This window comes from Salvelinus alpinus, chromosome 9, assembly GCF_045679555.1.
Source record: "Salvelinus alpinus chromosome 9, SLU_Salpinus.1, whole genome shotgun sequence".
Lineage (NCBI taxonomy): Eukaryota > Metazoa > Chordata > Actinopteri > Salmoniformes > Salmonidae > Salvelinus > Salvelinus alpinus.
The window spans coordinates 77,745,393-77,767,142 of NC_092094.1; the positions used below are offsets into that span (position 1 = coordinate 77,745,393).

A 21,750-nucleotide genomic window follows, 5' to 3' on the forward strand; every position below is an offset into this window, starting at 1 on the left:
CACACAAATGCACACAGACACATGATGGACCCAATATTGATCTCTGATAGATGGGGACCGATTGGTGGAGATTTCACTTCAGGACAAATGGATGGTCTAAAATATACAAACTCCGCTACCCGGGGCACCGGACCATGCAAAACGAGCTCGCCCATTTGTCACTCAATGTAAAATGTTTGCTAGCCTTGTGCTATCGAATAAAGATCAGAGTCCAGCCTTCACACACCAACCAATGAGCAGCCAGTGAACATGACCGGAAATGTAGCAATTTTCTCGCCGCAAAGGATTTTGGGATATCACCGGAAGCAGTAGCTAGGTTTTCGAAGTGTCCTTGTGCACTCACCTCGAAATTAACACGTTTGCCAAAATGTACAAGCAACTTATGGTAAGTGTTCAATATTATTTGTTCGAACTTTTCATGGCTAACGTTACTGCAATTACCTGACGTCTCCTCAATTATTAACTAGCTAGCCTAGCTAGTTACATCGGGGTAGTTGGCTAACTAGCTAGCATTCTTGGGCTGCTAATGCTAGCTATCACCGGTTATTTTAAAATTGCTTGATAAAATCAGATAGACTTCTGATCTAAACACACAGTATTTTATTGTTAGTTAGCTACTTAACGGTAGTAGCAAATCAATCAGGTCGACCTAGTAAAAGCGTGCCCCTTAATCTCAGCTACAGTGAACAAGTAAGTGAAAAACAGTGAGGGCAAGTGTAGAGGTCGCATAGGGCTACTAAAAGTCACAACATGAGAAGTCACATTTCCTTGTTTTTTTTAACAATACATTTTATTTGATCACAAGGTACAATCATTGATATGTATGAAGTTTATTTATATATGTATATATACACACACACACACAATGTGCAATATCCACATAAATAGTTAGATACATAGGTACCCCAATTCTGATATACCTTCCACCAATCGTTCCCCATCCACACCAGATCTTTTTCAGAACTTTTCTTATTGGTCAAAAGACCAGAACTGGGCCACTTTATTTTATTTTTTATTTTTTTTGAAAGTGAAAAACGGACAAGTTTTTATTTTCGTCAAAAACAACTGTAAATCGAAGTAGAGCGTTTGATATGACGGCCTCCACATGCGCAGTTTGGCGCGTGACGAACGTTAGACCCGTGAGGTGTTTCTACGCATTAGTTTCGCTCGCCAACGTTGCCATGACATCGCCTACAAGCGTGATGAGGGATTTAATTTAATTTTTTATTTATTTTTATTATGAACACGACAAATACAAAAAAACGGAAATTTACAAACAAGAGTACATAAACCTAACAGACAGAACAGGACCACCTGTCCAAACGCAGCCCAACTGATGTGTTCCAAGATGGCATAGCATTCAAGAAATGAAAGGGGGGAGAAAAACAGAATAGTCACCTATTTTTTTTAAATGTATTTTAATTCACCTTTATTTAACCAGGTAGGCTAGTTGAGAACAAGTTCTCATTTGCAACTGCGACCTGGCCAAGATAAAGCAAAGCAGTTCCACACATACAACAACACAGAGTTACACATGGAATAAACAAACATACAATCAATAATACAGTAGAAAAATCTATATACAGCATGTGCAAATGAGGCAGGATAAGAGAGGTAAGGCAATAAATAGGCCATGGTGGCAGAGTAATTACAATATAGTAATTGAACACTGGAGTGGTAGGATGTGCAGAAGATGAATGTGCAAGTTGAGATACTGGGGTGCAAAGGAGCAAAATAAATAAATATATACAGTATGGGCATGAGGTAGATTGGATGGGCTATTTACAGATGAGCTATGTACAGGTGCAGTGATCTGTGAGCTGCTCTGACAGCTGGTGCTTAAAGCTAGTGGGGGAGGTAAGAGTCTCCAGCTTCAGAGCTTTTGCAGTTCGTTCCAGTCATTGGCAGCAGAGAGCTGTAAGGAGAGACGGCCAAAGGAAGAATTGGCTTTGGGGGTGACAAGTGAGATATACCTGCTGGAGCGCATGCTACGGGTGGGTGCTGCTATAGTGACCAGTGAGCTGAGATAAGGCGGGGCTTTACCTAGCAGAGACTTGTAGATGACCTGGAGCCAGTGGGTTTGGCGACGAGTATGAAGCGAGGGCCAGCCAACGAGATCATACAGGTCGCAGTGGTGGGTAGTATATGGGGCTTTGGTGACAATACGGATGGCACTGTGATAGACTGCATCCAATTTGTTGAGTAGAGTGTTGGAGGCTATTTTGTTAATGACATCGCCGAAGTCGAGGATCGGTAGGATGGTCAGTTTTACGAGGGTATGTTTGGCAGCATGAGTGAAGGATGCTTTGTTGCGAAATAGGAAGCCGATTCTAGATTTAATTTTGGATTGGAGATGCTTAATGTGAGTCTGGAAGGAGAGTTTACAGTCTAACCAGACACCTAGGTAGTTGTCCACATATTCTAAGTCAGAACCGTCCAGAGTAGTGATGCTGGACGGGCGGGCAGGTGCAGGCAGCGATTGGTTGAAGAGCATGCATTTAGTTTTACTTGCATTTAAGAGCAGTTGGAGGCCACGGAAGGAGAGTTGTATGGCATTGAAGCTCGTCTGGAGGTTTGTTAACACAGTGTCCAAAGAAGGGCCAGAGGTATACAGAATGGTGTTGTTTGTGTAGAGGTGGATCAAAGAATCACCAGGAGCGAGAGCGACATCATTGATGTATACAGATAAGAGAGTCGGCCTGAGAATTGAGACCTGTGGCACCCTCATAGAGACTGCCAGAGGTCCGGACAACAGGCCCTCCAATTTGACATACTGAACTCTATCGGAGAAGTAGTTGGTGAACCAATCTAGGCAATCATTTGAGAAACCAAGGCTGTTGAGTCTGCCAATAAGAATGTTGTGATTGACGGAGTCGAAAGCCTTAGCCAGGTCAATGAATAATGCTGCACTGTAATGTCTCTTATCGATGGTGGTTTTGATATCGTTTAGGACCTTGAGCGTGGCTGAGGTGCACCCATGACCAGCTCGGAAACCAGATTGCATAGCGGAGAGTTTACGGTGAGATCCGAAATGGTCGGTAATCTGTTAACTTGGCTTTCAAAGACATTAGAAAGGCAGGGTAGAATAGATATAGGTCTATAGCAGTTTGGGTCTAGAGTGTCTCCCCCTTTGAAGAGGGGGATGACCGTGGTAGCTTTCCAATCTTTGAGAATCTCAGACAATACGAAAGAGAGGTTGAACAGGCTAGTAATAGGGGTTGCAATAATTTCGGCAGATAATATTAGAGAGGGTCCAGATTGTCTAGCCCGGCTGATTTGTAGGGGTCCAGATTTTGCAGCTCTTTCAGAACATCAGCTGACTGGATTTGGGTGTGGGGGAGGTTTGGGCGAGTTGCTGTGGGGAGCGCAGGGCTGTTGACCGGGGTAGGTGTAGCCAGGTGGAAAGCGTGGCCCTACTGGGGTTCCAAGTAGCAGAAGTCCAATTGGCAAAATGGGTATAGTGGTCCAACTAGATAGCTAGCAGGCTGCGGTTAGCAGAATGGGCCTTCAGGGGACGTCGCACCTGTTGGGATCCTCGGGCAGATTTTGTCGGTATTCCAGTCGTGAAGGATCGTCGGGGTTCCGTGCCCCGTACCGGCAGTAGAAGGGTTCTGGATATTGTAGCCGAGGAGTGGGCTTCAGGAGTAGCCCAGGAGCCCTAGTCCGGAGATAGGTCTAGCGTGGGCTAGCCCCAGGCTAGTTGGTGCTTGCTCCGGGATGGAAACGATTAGCCAGGAGTAGTCAACCCGGGTTACGGTTAGTTAGCTGCCATGATCCAGATGAAAGGGTTCAGAGTTTGCGGTAGGAATCTGGGGATATGGAGAGAGAAATAGGTCCCGTATGCTCTGGTTTGAAACGCGTTGTACGAACTGGCGAGAGCTTTCCGAGCTAAAGGTTAGCTGACTGATAGCTGGTAGCTAGCTAGCTAGCTTCAGTTGAGGTATTCCAGTTCGGAGTTAAATAGAAATACTTTAGAAAAAAACAGATCCACACCACATTGGGTGAGGCGGGTTGCAGGAGAGTATTTTGAAGTTGAGGTTTAGGAAAAATATTAAAAAGAATGCGAAGAAAAAGATATATACATGGGACAAGACAAAGACGTCTGACTGCTACGCCATCTTGGATCTACTTTTCTTTATTTATTTTTATTTTTTTTGACTACTTCTGGCAGAGTATTATTATCTAAAATACCAGCAATGGAACATTGCTGTGGGGACTTGCTTCCATTCAGACACCAACATTATTCAGGTCAGGCACGCAGTCGGCGTTCCAATTCATCCCAAAGGTGTTCGAAGGTCAGGGCTCTGCAGGCCAGTCAAGTTCTTCCACACCCGTCTCGACAAACCTTTTGTGTATGGACCTCTCTTTGTGCACAGGGGCATTGTCATGCTGAAACAGGAAAGGACTGTGTATATATATATATATATATATATATATATATATATATATATATATATATATATATATATATATATACACACACACACACACAGTGGGGCAAAAAGTATTTAGTCAGCCACCAATTGTGCAAGTTCTCCCACTTAAAAAGACGAGAGAGGCCTGTAATTTTCATCATAGGTACACTTCAACTATGACAGACAAAATTAGAAAAAAAATCCAGAAAATCACATTGTAGGATTTTTAATGAATTTATTTGCAAATTATGGTGGAAAATAAGTATTTGGTCAATAACAAAAGTTTCTCAATACTTTGTTATATACCCTTTGTTGGCAATGACAGAGGTCAAACGTTTTCTGTAAGTCTTCACAAGGTTTTCATACACTGTTGCTGGTATTTTGGCCCATTCCTCCATGCAGATCTCCTCTAGAGCAGTGATGTTTTGGGGCTGTTGCTGGGCAACACGGACTTTCAACTCCCTCCAAAGATTTTCTATGGGGTTGAGATCTGGAGACTGGCTAGGCCACTCCAGGACCTTGAAATGCTTCTTACGAAGCCACTCCTTCGTTGCCTGGGCGGTGTGTTTGGGATCATTGTCATGCTGAAAGACCCAGCCACGTTTCATCTTCAATGCCCTTGCTGATGGAAGGAGGTTTTCACTCAAAATCTCACGATACATTGCCCCATTCATTCTTTCCTTTACACGGATCAGTCGTCCTGGTCCCTTTGCAGAAAAACAGCCCCAAAGCATGATGTTTCCACCCCCATGCTTCACAGTAGGTATGGTGTTCTTTGGATGCAACTCAGCATTCTTTGTCCTCCAAACACGACGTTGAGTTTTTCCCAAAAAGTTATATTTTGTATTTTGGTTTCATCTGACCATATGACATTCTCCCAATCTTCTTCTGGATCATCCAAATGCTCTCTAGCAAACTTCATACGGGCCTGGACATGTACTGGCTTAAGCAGGGGGACACGTCTGGCACTGCAGGATTTGAGTCCCTGGCGGCGTAGTGTGTTACTGATGGTAGGCTTTGTTACTTTGGTCTCAGCTCTCTGCAGGTCATTCACTAGGTCCCCCCGTGTGGTTCTGGGATTTTTGCTCACTGTTCTTGTGATCATTTTGACCCCACGGGGTGAGATCTTGCGTGGAGCCCCAGATCGAGGGAGATTATCAGTGGTCTTGTATGTCTTCCATTTCCTAATAATTGCTCCCACAGTTGATTTCTTCAAACCAAGCTGCTTACCTATTGCAGATTCAGTCTTCCCAGCCTGCTGCAGGTTTACAAGCGAGCTTTGACAGCTCTTTGGTCTTGGCCATAGTGGAGTTTGGAGTGTGACTGTTTGAGGTTGTGGACAGGTGTCTTTTATACTGATAACAAGTTCAAACAGGTGCCATTTAATATAGGTAACGAGTGGAGGAAAGAGGAGCCTCTTAAAGAAGAAGTTACAGGTCTGTGAGAGCCAGAAATCTTGCTTGTTTGTAGGTGACCAAATACTTATTTTCCACCATAACTTGCAAATAAATTCATAAAAAATCCTACAATGTGATTTTCTGGATTTTTTTTCTCATTTTGTCTGTCATAGTTGAAGTGTACCTATGATGAAAATGACAGGCCTCTCTCGTCTTTTTAAGTGGGAGAACTTGCACAATTGGTGGCTGACTAAATACTTTTTTAGAAGTATTTGAGACACTGCCGATTTTGCAGGTTTTCCTACTTACAAAGCATGTAGAGGTCTGTAATTTTTATCATAGGTACACTTCAACTGTGAGAGACGGAATCTAAAACAAAAATCCAGAAAATCACATTGTATGATTGTTAAGTAATTAATTAGCATTTTATTGCATGACATAAGTATTTGATCGCCTACCAACCAGTAAGAATTCCGGCTCTCACAGACCTGTTAGTTTTTCTTTAAGAAGACCTCCTGTTCTCCACTCATTACCTGTATTAACTGCACCTGTTTGAACTCGTTACCTGTATAAAAGACACCTGTCCACACACTCAATCAAACAGACTCCAACCTCTCCACAATGGCCAAGACCAGAGAGCTGTGTAAGGACATCAGGGATAAAATTGTAGACCTGCACAAGGCTGGGATGGGCTACAGGGCAATAGGCAAGCAGCTTGGTGAGAAGGCAACAACTGTTGGCGCATCTATTAGAAAATGGAAGTAGTTCAAGATGACGGTCAATCACCCTCGGTCTGGGGCTCCATGCAAGATCTCACCTCGTGGGGCATCAATGATCATGAGGAAGGTGAGGGATCAGCCCAGAACTACACGGCAGGACCTGGTCAATGACCTGAAGAGAGCTGGGACCACAGTCTCAAAGAAAACCATTAGTAACACACTACGCCGTCATGGATTAAAATCCTGCAGCGCACGCAAGGTCCCCCTGCTCAAGCCAGCGCATGTCCAGGCCCGTCTGAAGTTTGCCAATGACCATCTGGATGATCCAGAGGAGGAATGGGAGAAGGTGATGTGGTCTGATTAGACCAAAAAGCTCTATTTTTGTCTCAACTCCACTCACCGTGTTTGGAGGAAGAAGAAGGATGAGTACAACCCCAAGAACACCATCCCAACCGTGAAGCATGGAGGTGGAAACATCATTCTTTGGGGATGCTTTTCTGCAAAGGGGACAGGACGACTGCACCGTATTGAGGGGAGGATGGATGGGGCCATGTATCGCGAGATCTTGGCCAACAACCTCCTTCCCTCAGTAAGAGCATTGAAGATGGGTCGTGGCTGGGGCTTCCAGCATGACAACGACCCGAAACACACAGCCAGGGCAACTAAGGAGTGGCTCCGTAAGAAGCATCTCAAGGTCCTGGAGTTGCCTAGCCAGTCTCCAGACCCGAACCCAATAGAAAATCTTTGGAGGGAGCTGAAAGTCCGAAACCTGAAGGTCTGTATGGAGGAGTGGGCCAAAATCCCTGCTGCAGTGTGTGCAAACCTGGTCAAGAACTACAGGAAACGTATGATCTCTGTAATTGCAAACAAAGGTTTCTGTACCAAATATTAAGTTCTGCTTTTCTGATGTATCAAATACTTATGTCATGCAATAAAATGCAAATGAATTACTTAAAAATCATACAATGTGACTTTTGTTTTAGATTCCGTCTCTCACAGTTGAAGTGTACCTATGATAAAAATTGCAGACCTCTACATGCTTTGTAAGTAGGAAAACCTGCAAAATCGGCAGTGTATCAAATACTTGTTCTCCCCACTGTATATATATATATACACACACACAAGAAAAAAATTAAACTCTGTATGTAATCAGACACTGGTATCGGTTTCAACAAAAGAAAGAAAAGTTTGCCATATCTTAAAATAAAGTTGTGGATCCACGTAGGGTACATTTAGTTTTCTCCAAAGTGAGACTTTGTAAAATGCTATTGACCCATTGATTGTAAGCTGGTGAGTTTGGGTTTTTCCATTTGGTCAAAATCAGGTTTCTGGCAATAAGCCCAGCATATGCCAAGGTATTTGATTCCACCTTTACTATTCCAGAACTACCAACAGTTGTCCCAAAGATGGCTATCAGTGGTTCAGGACTTATACATACGTCGCTATAGCCTTTCGGACACAACCAGAACATATGTTTATGAGTTGCAGTGTTATATTGGCATCATTCACATTTGGTGTCAACTTGGTGTCAACAAGTTCTATGTATCACTTCAAAGTGTGTAACAACATGCCTGTTACATATAGAAGGAACTTTGATCCCAACTATCAGTTGAAATTTCGATTCCTAAATCCTCTTACCAAGTTGGTCTCAATGATTGTAGGCATGGAGTGCCAACAATTAATAATTTTGAGTACACAGTTGATAGACATCCTTTTGCAGATGTTGGTTTTACTTTTGACAATATCATCCAAAATGGTGTGAGATGGGACCTGTGGGAAATCAATTGGGCTCAAAAAAATGACAATCTCTGGCTGGTAAGTACATAAATAAATAGTTATTTGAAATATTTAATTTATTTAAAATATATTCAAATCATTTGATTTGTCACATGTGCCGAATACAATACAGTGAAATGCTTACTTACAAGCCCTTAATCAACAATGCAGTTTAAGCAAAAAAACAATACAAAAAAAAGAAATAAAAGTAACAAATAATTAAAAAACAGCAGTAAAATAACAATGGTGAGGCTATATACAGGGGGTACCGGTACAGAGTTAATGCGGGGGCACCGGTTAGTCGAGGTAATTAAGGTAATATGTAGGTAGTGTTATTAAAGTGACTATGCATAGATACTAACAGAGAGTAGCAGTGGCGTAAAAGAGGGGGGATGCAAATAGTCTGGGTAGCCATTTGATTAGATGTTCAGGAGTATTATGGCTTGGGGGTAGAAGCTGTTTAGAAGCCTCTTGGACCTAGACTTGGTGACCGGGTGCCACTTGCCATGCGGTAGCAGAGAGAACAGTCTATTACTAGGGTGGCTGGAGTCTTTGACTATTTTTAGGGCCTTCCTCTGACACCGCCTGGTATAGAGGTCCAGGATGGCAGGAAGCTTGGCCCCAGTGATGTACTGGGCCGTATGCACTACCCTCTGTAGCGCCTTGCGGTCGGAGGCCGAGCAGTTGCCAAACCAGGCAGTGATGCAACCAGTCAGGATGCTGAAAAGGCAGTGTGGAGTGCAATAGAGATTGCGTCATCTGTTGGGGCGGTATGCAAATTGGAGTGGGTCTAGGGTTTCTGGGACAATGGTGTTGATGTGAGCCATGACCAGCCTTTCGAAGCACTGCATTGCTATAGATGTGAGTGCTATGGGTTGGTAGTCATTTAGGCAGGTTACCTTAGTGTTCTTGGGCAGAGGGACTATGGTGGTCTGCTTGAAACATGTTGGTATTACAGACTCGGACAGGGAGAGGTTGAAAATGTCAGTGAAGACACTTGCCAGTTAAAATACGTTTTTGAACACTCGGTTTATTTCATTGTCACAGGTGGCCATACCATTACTGTCATTTATTTGTGCAATTGTATGCGATGCGGCAGATCGATGTATTTGTTGAGCTAGTATTTCACTGGCTTTTTCTACCTGATTCGTAATGTTAATGGGTCTTTCTATAAGTAATAGGGACATTGTGAGACATTGGGGTCAATGTTTCAAAATGTTTTGAAACAAAATAAGTGATATATATATATATACAGTGGGGCAAAAAAGTATTTAGTCAGCCACCAATTGTGCAAGTTCTCCCACTTAAAAAGATGAGAGAGGCCTGTAATTTTCATCATAGGTACACTTCAACTATGACAGGCAAAATGAGAAAAATCCAGAAAATCACATTGTAGGATTTTTAATGAATTTATTTGCAAATTATGGTGGAAAATAAGTATTTGGTCACCTACAAACAAGCAAGATTTCTGGCTCTCACAGACTTGTAACTTCTTCTTTAAGAGGCTCCTCTGTCCTCCACTCGTTACCTGTATTAATGGCACCTGTTTGAACTTGTTATCAGTATAAAAGACACCTGTCCACAACCTCAAACAGTCACACTCCAAACTCCACTATGGCCAAGACCAAAGAGCTGTCAAAGGACACCAGAAACAAAATTGTAGACCTGCACCAGGCTGGGAAGACTGAATCTGCAATAGGTAAGCAGCTTGGTTTGAGAAAATCAACTGTGGGAGCAATTATTAGGAAATGGAAGACATACAAGACCACTGATAATCTCCCTCGATCTGGGGCTCCACGCAAGATCTCACCCCGTGGGGTCAAAATGATCACAAGAACGGTGAGCAAAAATCCCAGAACCACACGGGGGGACCTAGTGAATGACCTGCAGAGAGCTGGGACCAAAGTAACAAAGCCTACCATCAGTAACACACTACGCCGCCAGGGACTCAAATCCTGCAGTGCCAGACGTGTCCCCCTGCTTAAGCCAGTACATGTCCAGGCCCGTATGAAGTTTGCTAGAGAGCATTTGGATGATCCAGAAGAAGATTGGGAGAATGTCATATGGTCAGATGAAACCAAAATATAACTTTTTGGTAAAAACTCAACTCGTTGTGTTTGGAGGACAAAGAATGCTGAGTTGCATCCAAAGAACACCATACCTACTGTGAAACATCATGCTTTGGGGCTGTTTTCTGCAAAGGGACCAGGACGACTGATCCGTGTAAAGGAAAGAATGAATGGGGCAATGTATCGTGAGATTTTGAGTGAAAACCTCCTTCCATCAGCAAGGGCATTGAAGATGAAACGTGGCTGGGTCTTTCAGCATGACAATGATCCCAAACACACCGCCCAGGCAACGAAGGAGTGGCTTCGTAAGAAGCATTTCAAGGTCCTGGAGTGGCCTAGCCAGTCTCCAGATCTCAACCCCATAGAAAATCTTTGGAGGGAGTTGAAAGTCCGTGTTGCCCAGCAACAGCCCCAAAACAGCACTGCTCTAGAGGAGATCTGCATGGAGGAATGGGCCAAAATACCAGCAACCGTGTGTGAAAACCTTGTGAAGACTTACATAAAACGTTTGACCTCTGTCATTGCCAACAAAGGGTATATAACAAAGTATTGAGAAACTTTTGTTATTGACCAAATACTTATTTTCCACCATAATTTGCAAATAAATTCATAAAAAATCCTACAATGTGATTTTCTGGATTTTTCTCATTTTGCCTGTCATAGTTGAAGTATACCTATGATGAAAATTACAGGCCTCATCTTTTTAAGTGGGAGAACTTGCACAATTGGTGGCTGACTAAATACTTTTTTGCCCCACTGTGTATATATATATATATATATACAGTGGGGAGAACAAGTATTTGATACACTGCCGATTTTGCAGGTTTTCCTACTTACAAAGCATGTAGAGGTCTGTAATTTTTATCATAGGTACACTTCAACTGTGAGAGACGGAATCTAAAACAAAAATCCAGAAAATCACATTGTATGATTTTTAAGTAATTAATTTGCATTTTATTGCATGACATAAGTATTTGATACATCAGGAAAGCACAACTTAATATTTGGTACAGAAACCTTTGTTTGCAATTACAGACATCATACGTTTCCTGTAGTTCTTGACCAGGTTTGCACACACTGCAGCAGGGATTTTGGCCCACTCCTCCATACAGACCTTCTCCAGATCCTTCAAGTTTCGGGGCTGTCGCTGGGCAATACGGACTTTCAGCTTCCTCCAAAGATTTTCTATTGGGTTCAGGTCTGGAGACTGGCTAGGCCACTCCAGGACCTTGAGATGCTTCTTACGGAGCCACTCCTTAGTTGCCCTGGCTGTGTGTTTCGGGTCGTTGTCATGCTGGAAGACCCAGCCACGACCCATCTTCAATGCTCTTACTGAGGGAAGGAGGTTGTTGGCCAAGATCTCGCGATACATGGCCCCATCCATCCTCCCCTCAATACGGTGCAGTTGTCCTGTCCCCTTTGCAGAAAAGCATCCCCAAAGAATGATGTTTCCACCTCCATGCTTCACGGTTGGGATGGTGTTCTTGGGGTTGTACTCATCCTTCTTCTTCCTCCAAACACGGCGAGTGGAGTTTAGACCAAAAAGCTCAATTTCTGTCTCATCAGACCACATGACCTTCTCCCATTCCTCCTCTGGATCATCCAGATGTCATTGGCAAACTTCAGACGGGCCTGGACATGCGCTGGCTTGAGCAGGGGGACCTTGCGTGCGCTGCAGGATTTTAATCCATGACGGCGTAGTGTGTTACTAATGGTTTTCTTTGAGACTGTGGTCCCAGCTCTCTCCAGGTCATTGACCAGGTCCTGCCGTGTAGTTCTGGGCTGATCCCTCACCTTCCTCATGATCATTGATGCCCCACGAGGTGAGATCTTGCATGGAGCCCCAGACCGAGGGTGATTGACCGTCATCTTGAACTTCTTCCATTTTCGAATAATTGCGCCAACAGTTGTTGCCTTCTCACCAAGCTGCTTGCCTATTGTCCTGTAGCCCATCCCAGCCTTGTGCAGGTCTACAATTCTATCCCTGATGTCCTTACACAGCTCTCTGGTCTTGGCCATTGTGGAGAGGTTGGAGTCTGTTTGATTGAGTGTGTGGACAGGTGTCTTTTATACAGGTAACGAGTTCAAACAGGTGCAGTTAATACATGTAATGAGTGGAGAACAGGAGGGCTTCTTAAAGAAAGACTAACAGGTCTGTGAGAGCTGGAATTCTTACTGGTTGGTAGGTGATCAAATACTTATGTCATGCAATAAAATGCAAATTAATTACTTAAAAATCATACAATGTGATTTTCTGGATTTTTGTTTTAGATTCCGTCTCACAGTTGAAGTGTAACTATGATAAAAATTACAGACCTCTACATGCTTTGTAAGTAGGAAAACTTGCAAAATCGGCAGTGTATCAAATACTCCCCACTGTATATACACAAATTAACCCATAACTCCACCCTAAACAACAACATAAGTCTAGGACTATACATCCTTTAAGCAGGACTCATCTACTGTATCTAGCAGAAGAAGTATTTATAGGCCACTAGTTGGTCCACATATTATTACTTCAGTAATCATTGACAAACATTTTCATGTATCTTTTCCTGATCACCTGTTTTTTTTCAGGGTCTTCAGCAGCTGTCCAGGCGGACTATCTCCAGTAGTGCCCGCAGACAGGTGGACAACATGGTCAAAGAGAAGCAGAAGCTGTTCCAGGTAAGGCCTGGGTCGAGGCAAACGGGTGACGATGCAGCTGATGGTTCCCCTGAAGAGCAGTAGAAATGTGGAACTGAACACCTGTCTACCGAAGCTGAAATACTGTTTTTAAAAGTTAACAATTCTATCCTGGTTTAGTTTTATTTACCTAATTTGACAGTCAATGTGTGTTGATTCTTGTTTGACCAGTAATGGTACAGGAATGTTAAGGTTAAAGTTTGCACTTTATTCCCAGGTTCTGGAAACAGAATCTTATTTCCCCCCTTTGTAGCCTGAAAGATAAGTATGTGTTTGCTCACAGGGTTCACTCATAGTTTGGCCTGGACTAACACATTTTTGCATGCAGTATGATACGTTAACAGGCATCAGTCAACGCAAAATCAGACTTATGATATCCAATGCTTTGCTGATTCTTGTCTAACCTCTATGGTGTCCACAGCTGGCACTCACACTGCCTTAAAAATCATAGAGCTAAAGCAATGACTGCTTCTCGGCAATTTGTTGTTGAAATGCATTTTAGCCTAAGAAATTCCTGACCCTTTTAAGGGCACATGTTTATGATATGTGTTTCCGTTTGTATTAGGTTCAGCTATAACATCTCCCAAGCAGCACTTCGCTCTCCAAGAAGTAGCCTTGTTAAAACCATTTTAGTTGTTTTAATTGGGGTTATATACAGTGGCTTTCGAAAGTATTCACCCCCCTTAGCATTTTTCCTATTTTGTTGCTTTACAACCTGGAATTAAAATACATTTTTTGGGGGGTTTGTATAATTTTATTTACACAACAAAATAAAATAATTATATTCCCCACCGTCATTTTTTTATTTATTTTTTATCTTTGACCATCATACTATTTGTAGTCTTGCCTGATGTCTACTTTTATTTTAATTAGCATTTTCAAATCTGATGGTAAATAGATTTTGAAGATGCTAAATATTTTTTCTGAAACAAACAAGGAATAACACAAAACTATTCACCCCCCCCCCCCCCAAAAGTTAATACTTTGTAGAGCCACCTTTTGCAGCAATTACAGCTACAAGTCTCTTGGGGTATGTCTCTATAAGCTTGGCACATCTAGCCACTGGGATTTTTGCCCATTCTTCAAGGCAAAACTACTCCAGCTTCTTCAAGTTGGATGGGTTCCTGTTGGTGTATAGTAATCTTTAAGTCGTATCACAGATTCTCAATTGGATTGAAGTCTGGGCCATTCCAAGACATTTAAATGTTTCCCCTTAAACCACTCGAGTGTTGCTTCAGCAGTGTGCTTAGGGTCATCATCCTGCTGGAAGGTGAACTTCAGTCTCAAATCTCTGGAAGACTGAAACAGGTTTCCCTCAGGAATCTACCTGTATTTAGCACCATCCATAATTTCTTAAATTCTGGCCAGTGTCCCTGCTGATGGAAAAACATCCCCACAGCATGATGCTGCCACCATCATGCTTCACTGTGGGGATGGTGTTCTCGGAGTGATGAGGTGTTGGGTTTGCGCCAGACTTAGCGTTTTCCTTGATGGCCAAAAAGCTCAATTTTAGTCTCATCTGACCTTCCATATGTTTGGGGAGTCTTACACATTCCTTTTGTTCTTTAAGCAATGACTTTTCTGACCACCTTTCCGTAAAGCACAGCTCTGTGAAGTGCATGGCTTAAAGTGGTCCTATGGACAGATACTCCAATCTCCGCTGTGGAGCTTTGGTCTCTTTGTTGCCTCTCTGGTTAATGGCCTCCTTGCCTGGTCCGTGAGTTTTGGTGGTCAGGTTTGTTGTGGTATCAAATCAAAGTGTATTTGTCACGTGTGCCGAATACAACACGTGTAGACCTTACAGTGAAATGCTTACTTACAGGCTCTAACCAATAGTGCAAAAAAGGTATTAGGTGAACAATAAGTAAAGAAATAAAACAACAGTAAAAAGACAGGCTGTATTCAGTAGCAAGGCTATAAAAAGTAGCGAGGTTACATACAGACACCGGTTAGTCAGGCTGATTGAGGTAGTATGTACATGTAGATATGGTTAAAGTGGCTATGCATGTCTGATGAACAGAGAGTAGCAGTAGCGTAAAATAGGGGTTGGGGGGGCACACAATGCAAATAGTCCGGGTAGCCATTTGATTACCTGTTCAGGAGTCTTATGGCTTGTGGGTAAAAACTGTTGAGAAGCCTTTTTGTCCTAGACTTGGCACTCCAGTACTGCTTGCCATGCGGTAGTAGAGAGAACAGTCTATGACTGAGGTAGCTGGGGTCTTTGACAATTTTTAGGGCCTTCCTCTGACACGCCTGGTGCAGAGGTCCTGGATGGCAGGCAGCTTAGCCCCAGTGATGTACTGGGCCGTACACACTACCCTCTGTAGTGCCTTGCGGTCAGAGGCCAAGCAATTGCCGTACCAGGCAGTGATGCAACCAGTCAGGATGCTCTCGATGTTGCAGCTGTAGAACCTTTTGAGGATCTCAGGAACCATGCCAAATCTTTAGTGCCCTGAGGGGGAATAGGCTTTGTCATGCCCTCTTCACGACTGTCTTGGTGTGTTTGGACCATTCTAGTTTGTTGTGGACGCCAAGGAACTTGAAGCTCTCAACCTGCTACACTAGAGCCCCGTCGCTGAGAATGGGGGCGTGCTCGGTCCTCCTTTTCCTGTAATCCACAATCATCTCCTTAGTCTTGGTTACATTGAGGGATAGGTTGTTATTCTGGCACCACCCCACAAGGTCTCTGACCTCCTCCCTATAGGCTGTCTCGTCGCTGTCGGTGATCAGGCCTACCAATGTTGTTGCGTCTGCAATCTTAATGATGGTGTTGGAGTCGTGCCTGGCCATGCAGTCATGGGTGAACAGGGAGTACAGGAGCGGACTGAGCACGCACCCCTGGGGAGCTCTAGTGTTGAGGATCAGCGTGGCAGATGTGTTGCTACCTACCCTCACCACCTGGGGGCGGCCCGTCAGGAAGTCCAGGATCAAGTTGCAGAGGGAGGTGTTTAGTCCCAGGATCCTTAGCTTAGTGATGAGGTTTGGGGGTACTATGGTGTTGAATGCTGAGCTGTAGTCAATGAATAGCATTCTCACATAGGTGTTCCTTTTGTCCAGGTGAGAAAGGGCAGTGTGGAGTGCAATTGAGATTGCATCATCTGTGGATCTGTTTGGGCGGTATGCAAATTGGAGTGGGTCTAGGGTTTCTGGGATAATGGTGTTGATGTGAGCCATTACCAACCTTTCCAAGCACTTCATGGCTATGGACGTGAGTGCTACGGGTCTGTAGTCATTTAGGCAGGTTGCCTTTGTGTTCTTGGGCACAGGGACTATGGTGGTCTGCTTGAAACATGTTGGAATTACAGACTCAAATCAGGGACATGTTGAAATTGTCAGTGAAGACACCTGCCAGTTGGTCAGCACATGCTCACAGTACACGTCCTGGTAATCCGTCTGGCCCCGCAGCCGTATGTATGTTGACCTGTTTAAAGGTCTTACACACGTCAGCTACGGAGAGTGTGATCACAGCTGATGCTCTCATGAATGCCATGAGTGTTGCTTGCCTCGAAGCGAGCATAGAAGTGATTAGCTCATCTGGTAGGCTCGTTTCACTGGGCAGCTCGCGGCTGTGCTTCCCTTTGTAGTCTGTAATAGTTTGCAAGCCCTGCCACATAAGACGAGCGTCGGAGGCGGTGTAGTATGATTCAATCTTAGCCCTGTATCGACGCTTTGCCTGTTTGATGGTTCGTCGCAGGGCATAGCAGGATTTCTTGTAAGCTTCCGGGTTAGAGTCCCGCACCTTGAAAGCGGCAGCTCTACCCTTTAGCTCAGGTCGAATGTTGCCTGTAATCCATAACTTCTGGTTGGTGTATGTACGTACAGTCACTGTGAGAACAACGTCCTCGATGCACTTATTGATAATGCCAGTGACTGATGTGGTGTACTCCTCAATGCCATCGGAAGAATCCCGGAACATGTTCCAGTCTGTGATAGCAAAACAGTCCTGTAGTTTAGCATCTGCTTCATCTGACAACTTTTTTATAGACCGAGCCACTGGTGCTTCCTGCTTTAATTTTTGCTTGTTAGCAGGAATCAGGAGGATAGAGTTGTGGTCGGATTTACCAAATGGAGGGCGAGGGAGAGCTTTGTACACGTCTCTGTGTGTGGAGTACAGGTGATCTAGAATTTTTTTTCCCCTCTGGTTGCACATTTAACATGTTGATAGAAATTTGGTAGAACTGATTTAAGTTTCCTGGCATTAAAGTCTCCGGCCACTAGGAACGCTGCCTCTGGGTGAGTGATTTCCTGTTTGCTTATTTCCTTATACAGCTGACTGAGTGTGGTCTTAGTGCCAGCATCTGTTTGTGGTGGTAAATAAGCAGCTATAAAATGTGTAGCTGAAAACTCTCTAGGCAAGTAGTGTGGCCTGCAATTTATCACAATATTCTCTACTTCAGGCGAGCAAAATCTAGAGACTTCCTTAGATTTCGTGCACCAGCTGTTGTTTACAAATATGCACAGACCACCCCCTTCCCTGTGCAGCGTATATCCCGCTAGCTGAATATCCATGTCGTCATTCAGCCACGATTCCGTGAAACATAGGATATTACTGTTTTTGATGTCCCGTTGGTAGGATATTCGTGATCGTACCTCGTCTAATTTATTGTCCAATGATTGCACGTTGGCGAGTAGTATTGACGGTAGCGGCAGCGTTCCCTCTGGCCTTCTCCGGGTTCTGACCAGCCATCCGGCTCTTTGTCCTCTGTATCTGCGTCGCTTCCTCTTGCAAATAACGGGGATGTCGGGCCTATGGGGTGAATGGAGAATGTCTTGTGCGTTCTCCTTGTTGTAGAAAAATTCTTCATCTAATCCGAGGTGAGTGATCGCTGTCCTGATATCCAGAAGCTCTTTTTTTGCCGTAAGATACGGTTGCAGAAACATTATATACAAAATAAGTTACAAATAACGCGAAAAAACCCCACATAATAGCACAATTGGTTTTGTTCGCCTGTAAAACTGCTGCCATTTCTTCCGGCGTCATTTTACTGCCACTACCAACTAGAGGTCGACCGATTATGATTTTTCAATACCGATTATTGGAGGACAAAAAAAGCCGATACCGATTAATCGGCCGATTTATTAAAAAAATATATATATATCATACACACACACACACACATTTTTGTAATAATGACACTTGCTACAATACTGAATGAACAATGAACACTTTTATTTTAACTTAATATAATACATAAATACACACACGCACACAGCTCTGAAGTGACAATGATACTGAAGAGTCAAATACTCTCAACTGTTTGAATAAAAATAGAGTTTAAGTTACCTGTGATGAATGTTGAAAACAAAAACTTTAATTTCTATATGCAGGAAATCCTATTTTAATAATGGGCATGGTAAGAATTGACAACCAAAGTGCGAGTCATAATTCCCATGACACCTAGCAAAATCTGAAAAGCGGTTCCTTCATTTATTCCATAGGATATTTTTAGATTCACTTAAAATAAGGTCTGTGTTTCGTGTAGGCTTACATCACTGTGCCAATTTTATAACTGTGTAGATATCCATAGGACAAGGTAACTCTGATCAATATTGGCTAAATATAAGCGAAGATATAAAAAAATTGTAGAGTGGATTTATGAAAATATGTTGACAAACGTTACCTTATCCTAGTGAGATTTACACAGGTATCAAAACGTCGAGGCGGTTTAAGCCTGCACGAAACACAGACCTTATTTGAAGTAGATCAAGACATTCTCTATGGAAGACATGAACGGTAAAATAACGAAGGAACCCCTTTCAAATTCAGCCGCAAGTTATTACAGGAATTATAACGCGTCGACTATTTCTCTCTAAACCATATACCTTTGACTAATCCGGAAACTATCACCTCGAAAACAAAACGTTTATTCCGTTCTGTATTTTATCTAACGGGTGGCATCCATGAGTCTAAATATTCCTGTTACATTGCACAACCTTCAATGTTGTCATTGAATTACGTAAAGTTCTGGCAAATTAGTTCGCAAAGAGCCAGGCGGCCCAAACTGTTGCATAAACCCTGACTCTGCGTGCAATGAACGCAAGAGAAATGACACAATTTCACCTGGTTAATATTGCCTGCTAACCTGGATTTCTTTTAGCTAAATATGCAGGTTTAAAAATATATACTTGTGTTTTGGTTTTAAGAAAGGCATTGATGTTTATGGTTAAGTACACATTGGAGCAATGACAGTCATTGATTGATTGTTTTTATAAGATACGTTTAATGCTAGCTAGCAACTTACCTTAGCTTACTGCATTCGCTAACAGGCAGGCTCCTCGTGGAGTGCAATGTAATCAATGCAAGATTGGATCCCCCGAGCTGATAAGGTTAAAAATCTGTCGTTCTGCCTCGTTCCTAGGCCGTCATTGAAAATAAGAATGTGTTCTTAACTGACTTGCCTAGTTAAATAAAGATTCAATAAAGGTGTAAAAAAAAATATATATATTTTTTTTTAAATAAAATAATAATAAAAAAATCGGCAAATCGGCGCCCAAAAATACCGATTTCCGATTGTTATAAAAACTTTAAATCGTCCCCGATTTAATCGGTCGACCTCTACTACCAACAGACCTGTACTCAGGTGCCATATTCTTTCAATGTTTTTAATAATGGATTTAATGGTGCTCCGTGGGATGTTCAAAGTTTCTGATATTTTTTTATAACCCAACCCTGATCTGTACTTCTCCACAACTTTGTTCCTGACCTGTTTGGAGAGCTCCTTGGTCTTCATGGTGCCGCTTGCTTGGTGGTGCCCCTTGCTTAGTAGTGTTGCAATCTCTGGGGCCTTTCAGAACAGTTGTTCTGTAATATACTGAGATCATGTGACACTTAAAGTCCACCTGTGTGCAATCTATTTGACTAATTATGTGACTTCTGAAGGTAATTGGTTGCACCAGATCTTATTTAGGGGCATCATAGCAAAGGTGAATACATACGCACGCACCACTTTTCTGTTTTTTATTTTTTGAAACCGGTTATTTGTTTCACTTCATTTCACATGAAATCCAAATAAAAATCCATTTAAATTTCAAGTTGTAATGCAACAAAATAGGAAAAACGCCAAGGGGGATGAATACTTTTTCAAGTCTCACTGAATATTTGGGGCTTTGCCAGGTCTAATTATAGTGCCGTGCTGATGAATGAAATGCATCAACAAACATATTCAGGTGGTGCCATTTAAAATACTACTGCCACCACCAGCAGACCTGTACCCAGGCAGAATCATTTAGCTTTTGGCTCATTTGTTGCCCTAAAGGGCTTGTCAGTTTTCTGAATGCCGGATGATAATTTCCTCTTTCCTCTTTGTGCAGGCAGATAACGGGATTCCAGTCCATCTGAAGGGAGGAGCCAAGGATGCTATTCTGTACAGGCTAACAATGGCCCTTACAGTCTTTGGTAAGTGCATTAACCTGAAATTGGGTATGTGAAATTGTACAGCCCTGATATAACCCTCCTTGATTGTAAGTGTTAATGGCATCTTTACGGCAGTTGATCAAGTAATCTTGACTGGAGTCATGTCTAACCACAAACAGTGGAGTCCAATGCCAGTTTCACACACATTTCTTGCTTTGCCTGTTATTTTCAAAATCTTTCCTATCTTTTCACAGGAAGTGGATTTGTCGTGTATGAACTCCTCAATGCAGCAATGCCTAAGAAGGCATGAGTGCCCTTGTCCATGTCCATCTCTACATTAATGCTCTCTGTTGTGCAGATGTATGATCTGGGAGATTATTTGTCCTGTCAATAATGCCAATATGTTTCATGCCTGGGATCAATATTTATTGATTGTACAATTAATGTACCATAGATAATAAAACAACTACAATACAAAGTCATATCCATGTGTATGTCTTCATTTTAAAATCTCAATTAATCTGATGTTGTCATAAACAGACAGCTTAAAATAAAAATATATAAAGCTTTGTATATGACAATAACGTTTTTAGCTGTGATTGTGCACATGAACCAATAAATTAACCGTTATATTGGATAGAAACCCCTGGGCCTATAGCCTAGTGGTCACTTCTGCACGTGAATGACTTTCAATGTGCTGTCCTATATGTATGTCCTGCTTTTAAACACTAGAGGGCCTCACTGACCAAGAAATGAGTGACATAATCTAGATTTGGTTTTAGGAAACTGGACTGACCATTTCTACTCCACGAAGATCCATTCAAAACGTTTACAATGAAAGGCAACACTGCCTCAATAATACCCAAACTATTCAAGGCTGTTCACATGGCCTACCTGACCTGTAATTACTTAATCAAGCGAAATGGTACTAAATAAGTAATATATTTTATTGTTTGTAATTTTCCTTAAATGTAGGACTGTTAGTGTGTTTTAACATTGGTGGCTCAACTTGGTTTACTACAATTTTCAATGCGTAAAAGTTGCCTGAGTGAGCGCATCTCGAGATCCACAAGAAAATCCACAAACGGATCTTTGGATGGTAAATTCAACAGATTTTTATTGATTGAACAAATACTTAAAATGAAATATAAAAAATATAGTTGACACCTATTTGACCATTATTTATTTATATATACACTAACGTTCAAAAGTTTGGGGTCACTTAGAAATGTCCTTGTTTTGAAAGAAGAGCAAATTTTATTCAATTTTAAAATAACATCAAATTGATCAGAAATACAATGTAGACATTGTTAATGTTGTAAATGACTATTGTAG

General features: G+C 42.5%; 1 protein-coding gene across 1 annotated transcript; it reads left to right on the forward strand.

Annotated features, from left to right (window-relative positions):
• Window positions 1-134: 134 nt before the first annotated feature.
• LOC139530670 (cytochrome c oxidase subunit 7A2, mitochondrial-like) lies at window positions 135-20,897 on the forward strand. Its single transcript, XM_071327268.1, has 4 exons — window positions 135-385; window positions 12,954-13,043; window positions 20,373-20,457; window positions 20,670-20,897. Exons 1-4 carry the CDS (start codon window positions 368-370, stop codon window positions 20,723-20,725), a joined length of 249 nt encoding a protein of 82 aa, XP_071183369.1. The 5' UTR covers window positions 135-367; the 3' UTR covers window positions 20,726-20,897.
• The last annotated feature ends 853 nt before the right edge of the window (window positions 20,898-21,750 follow it).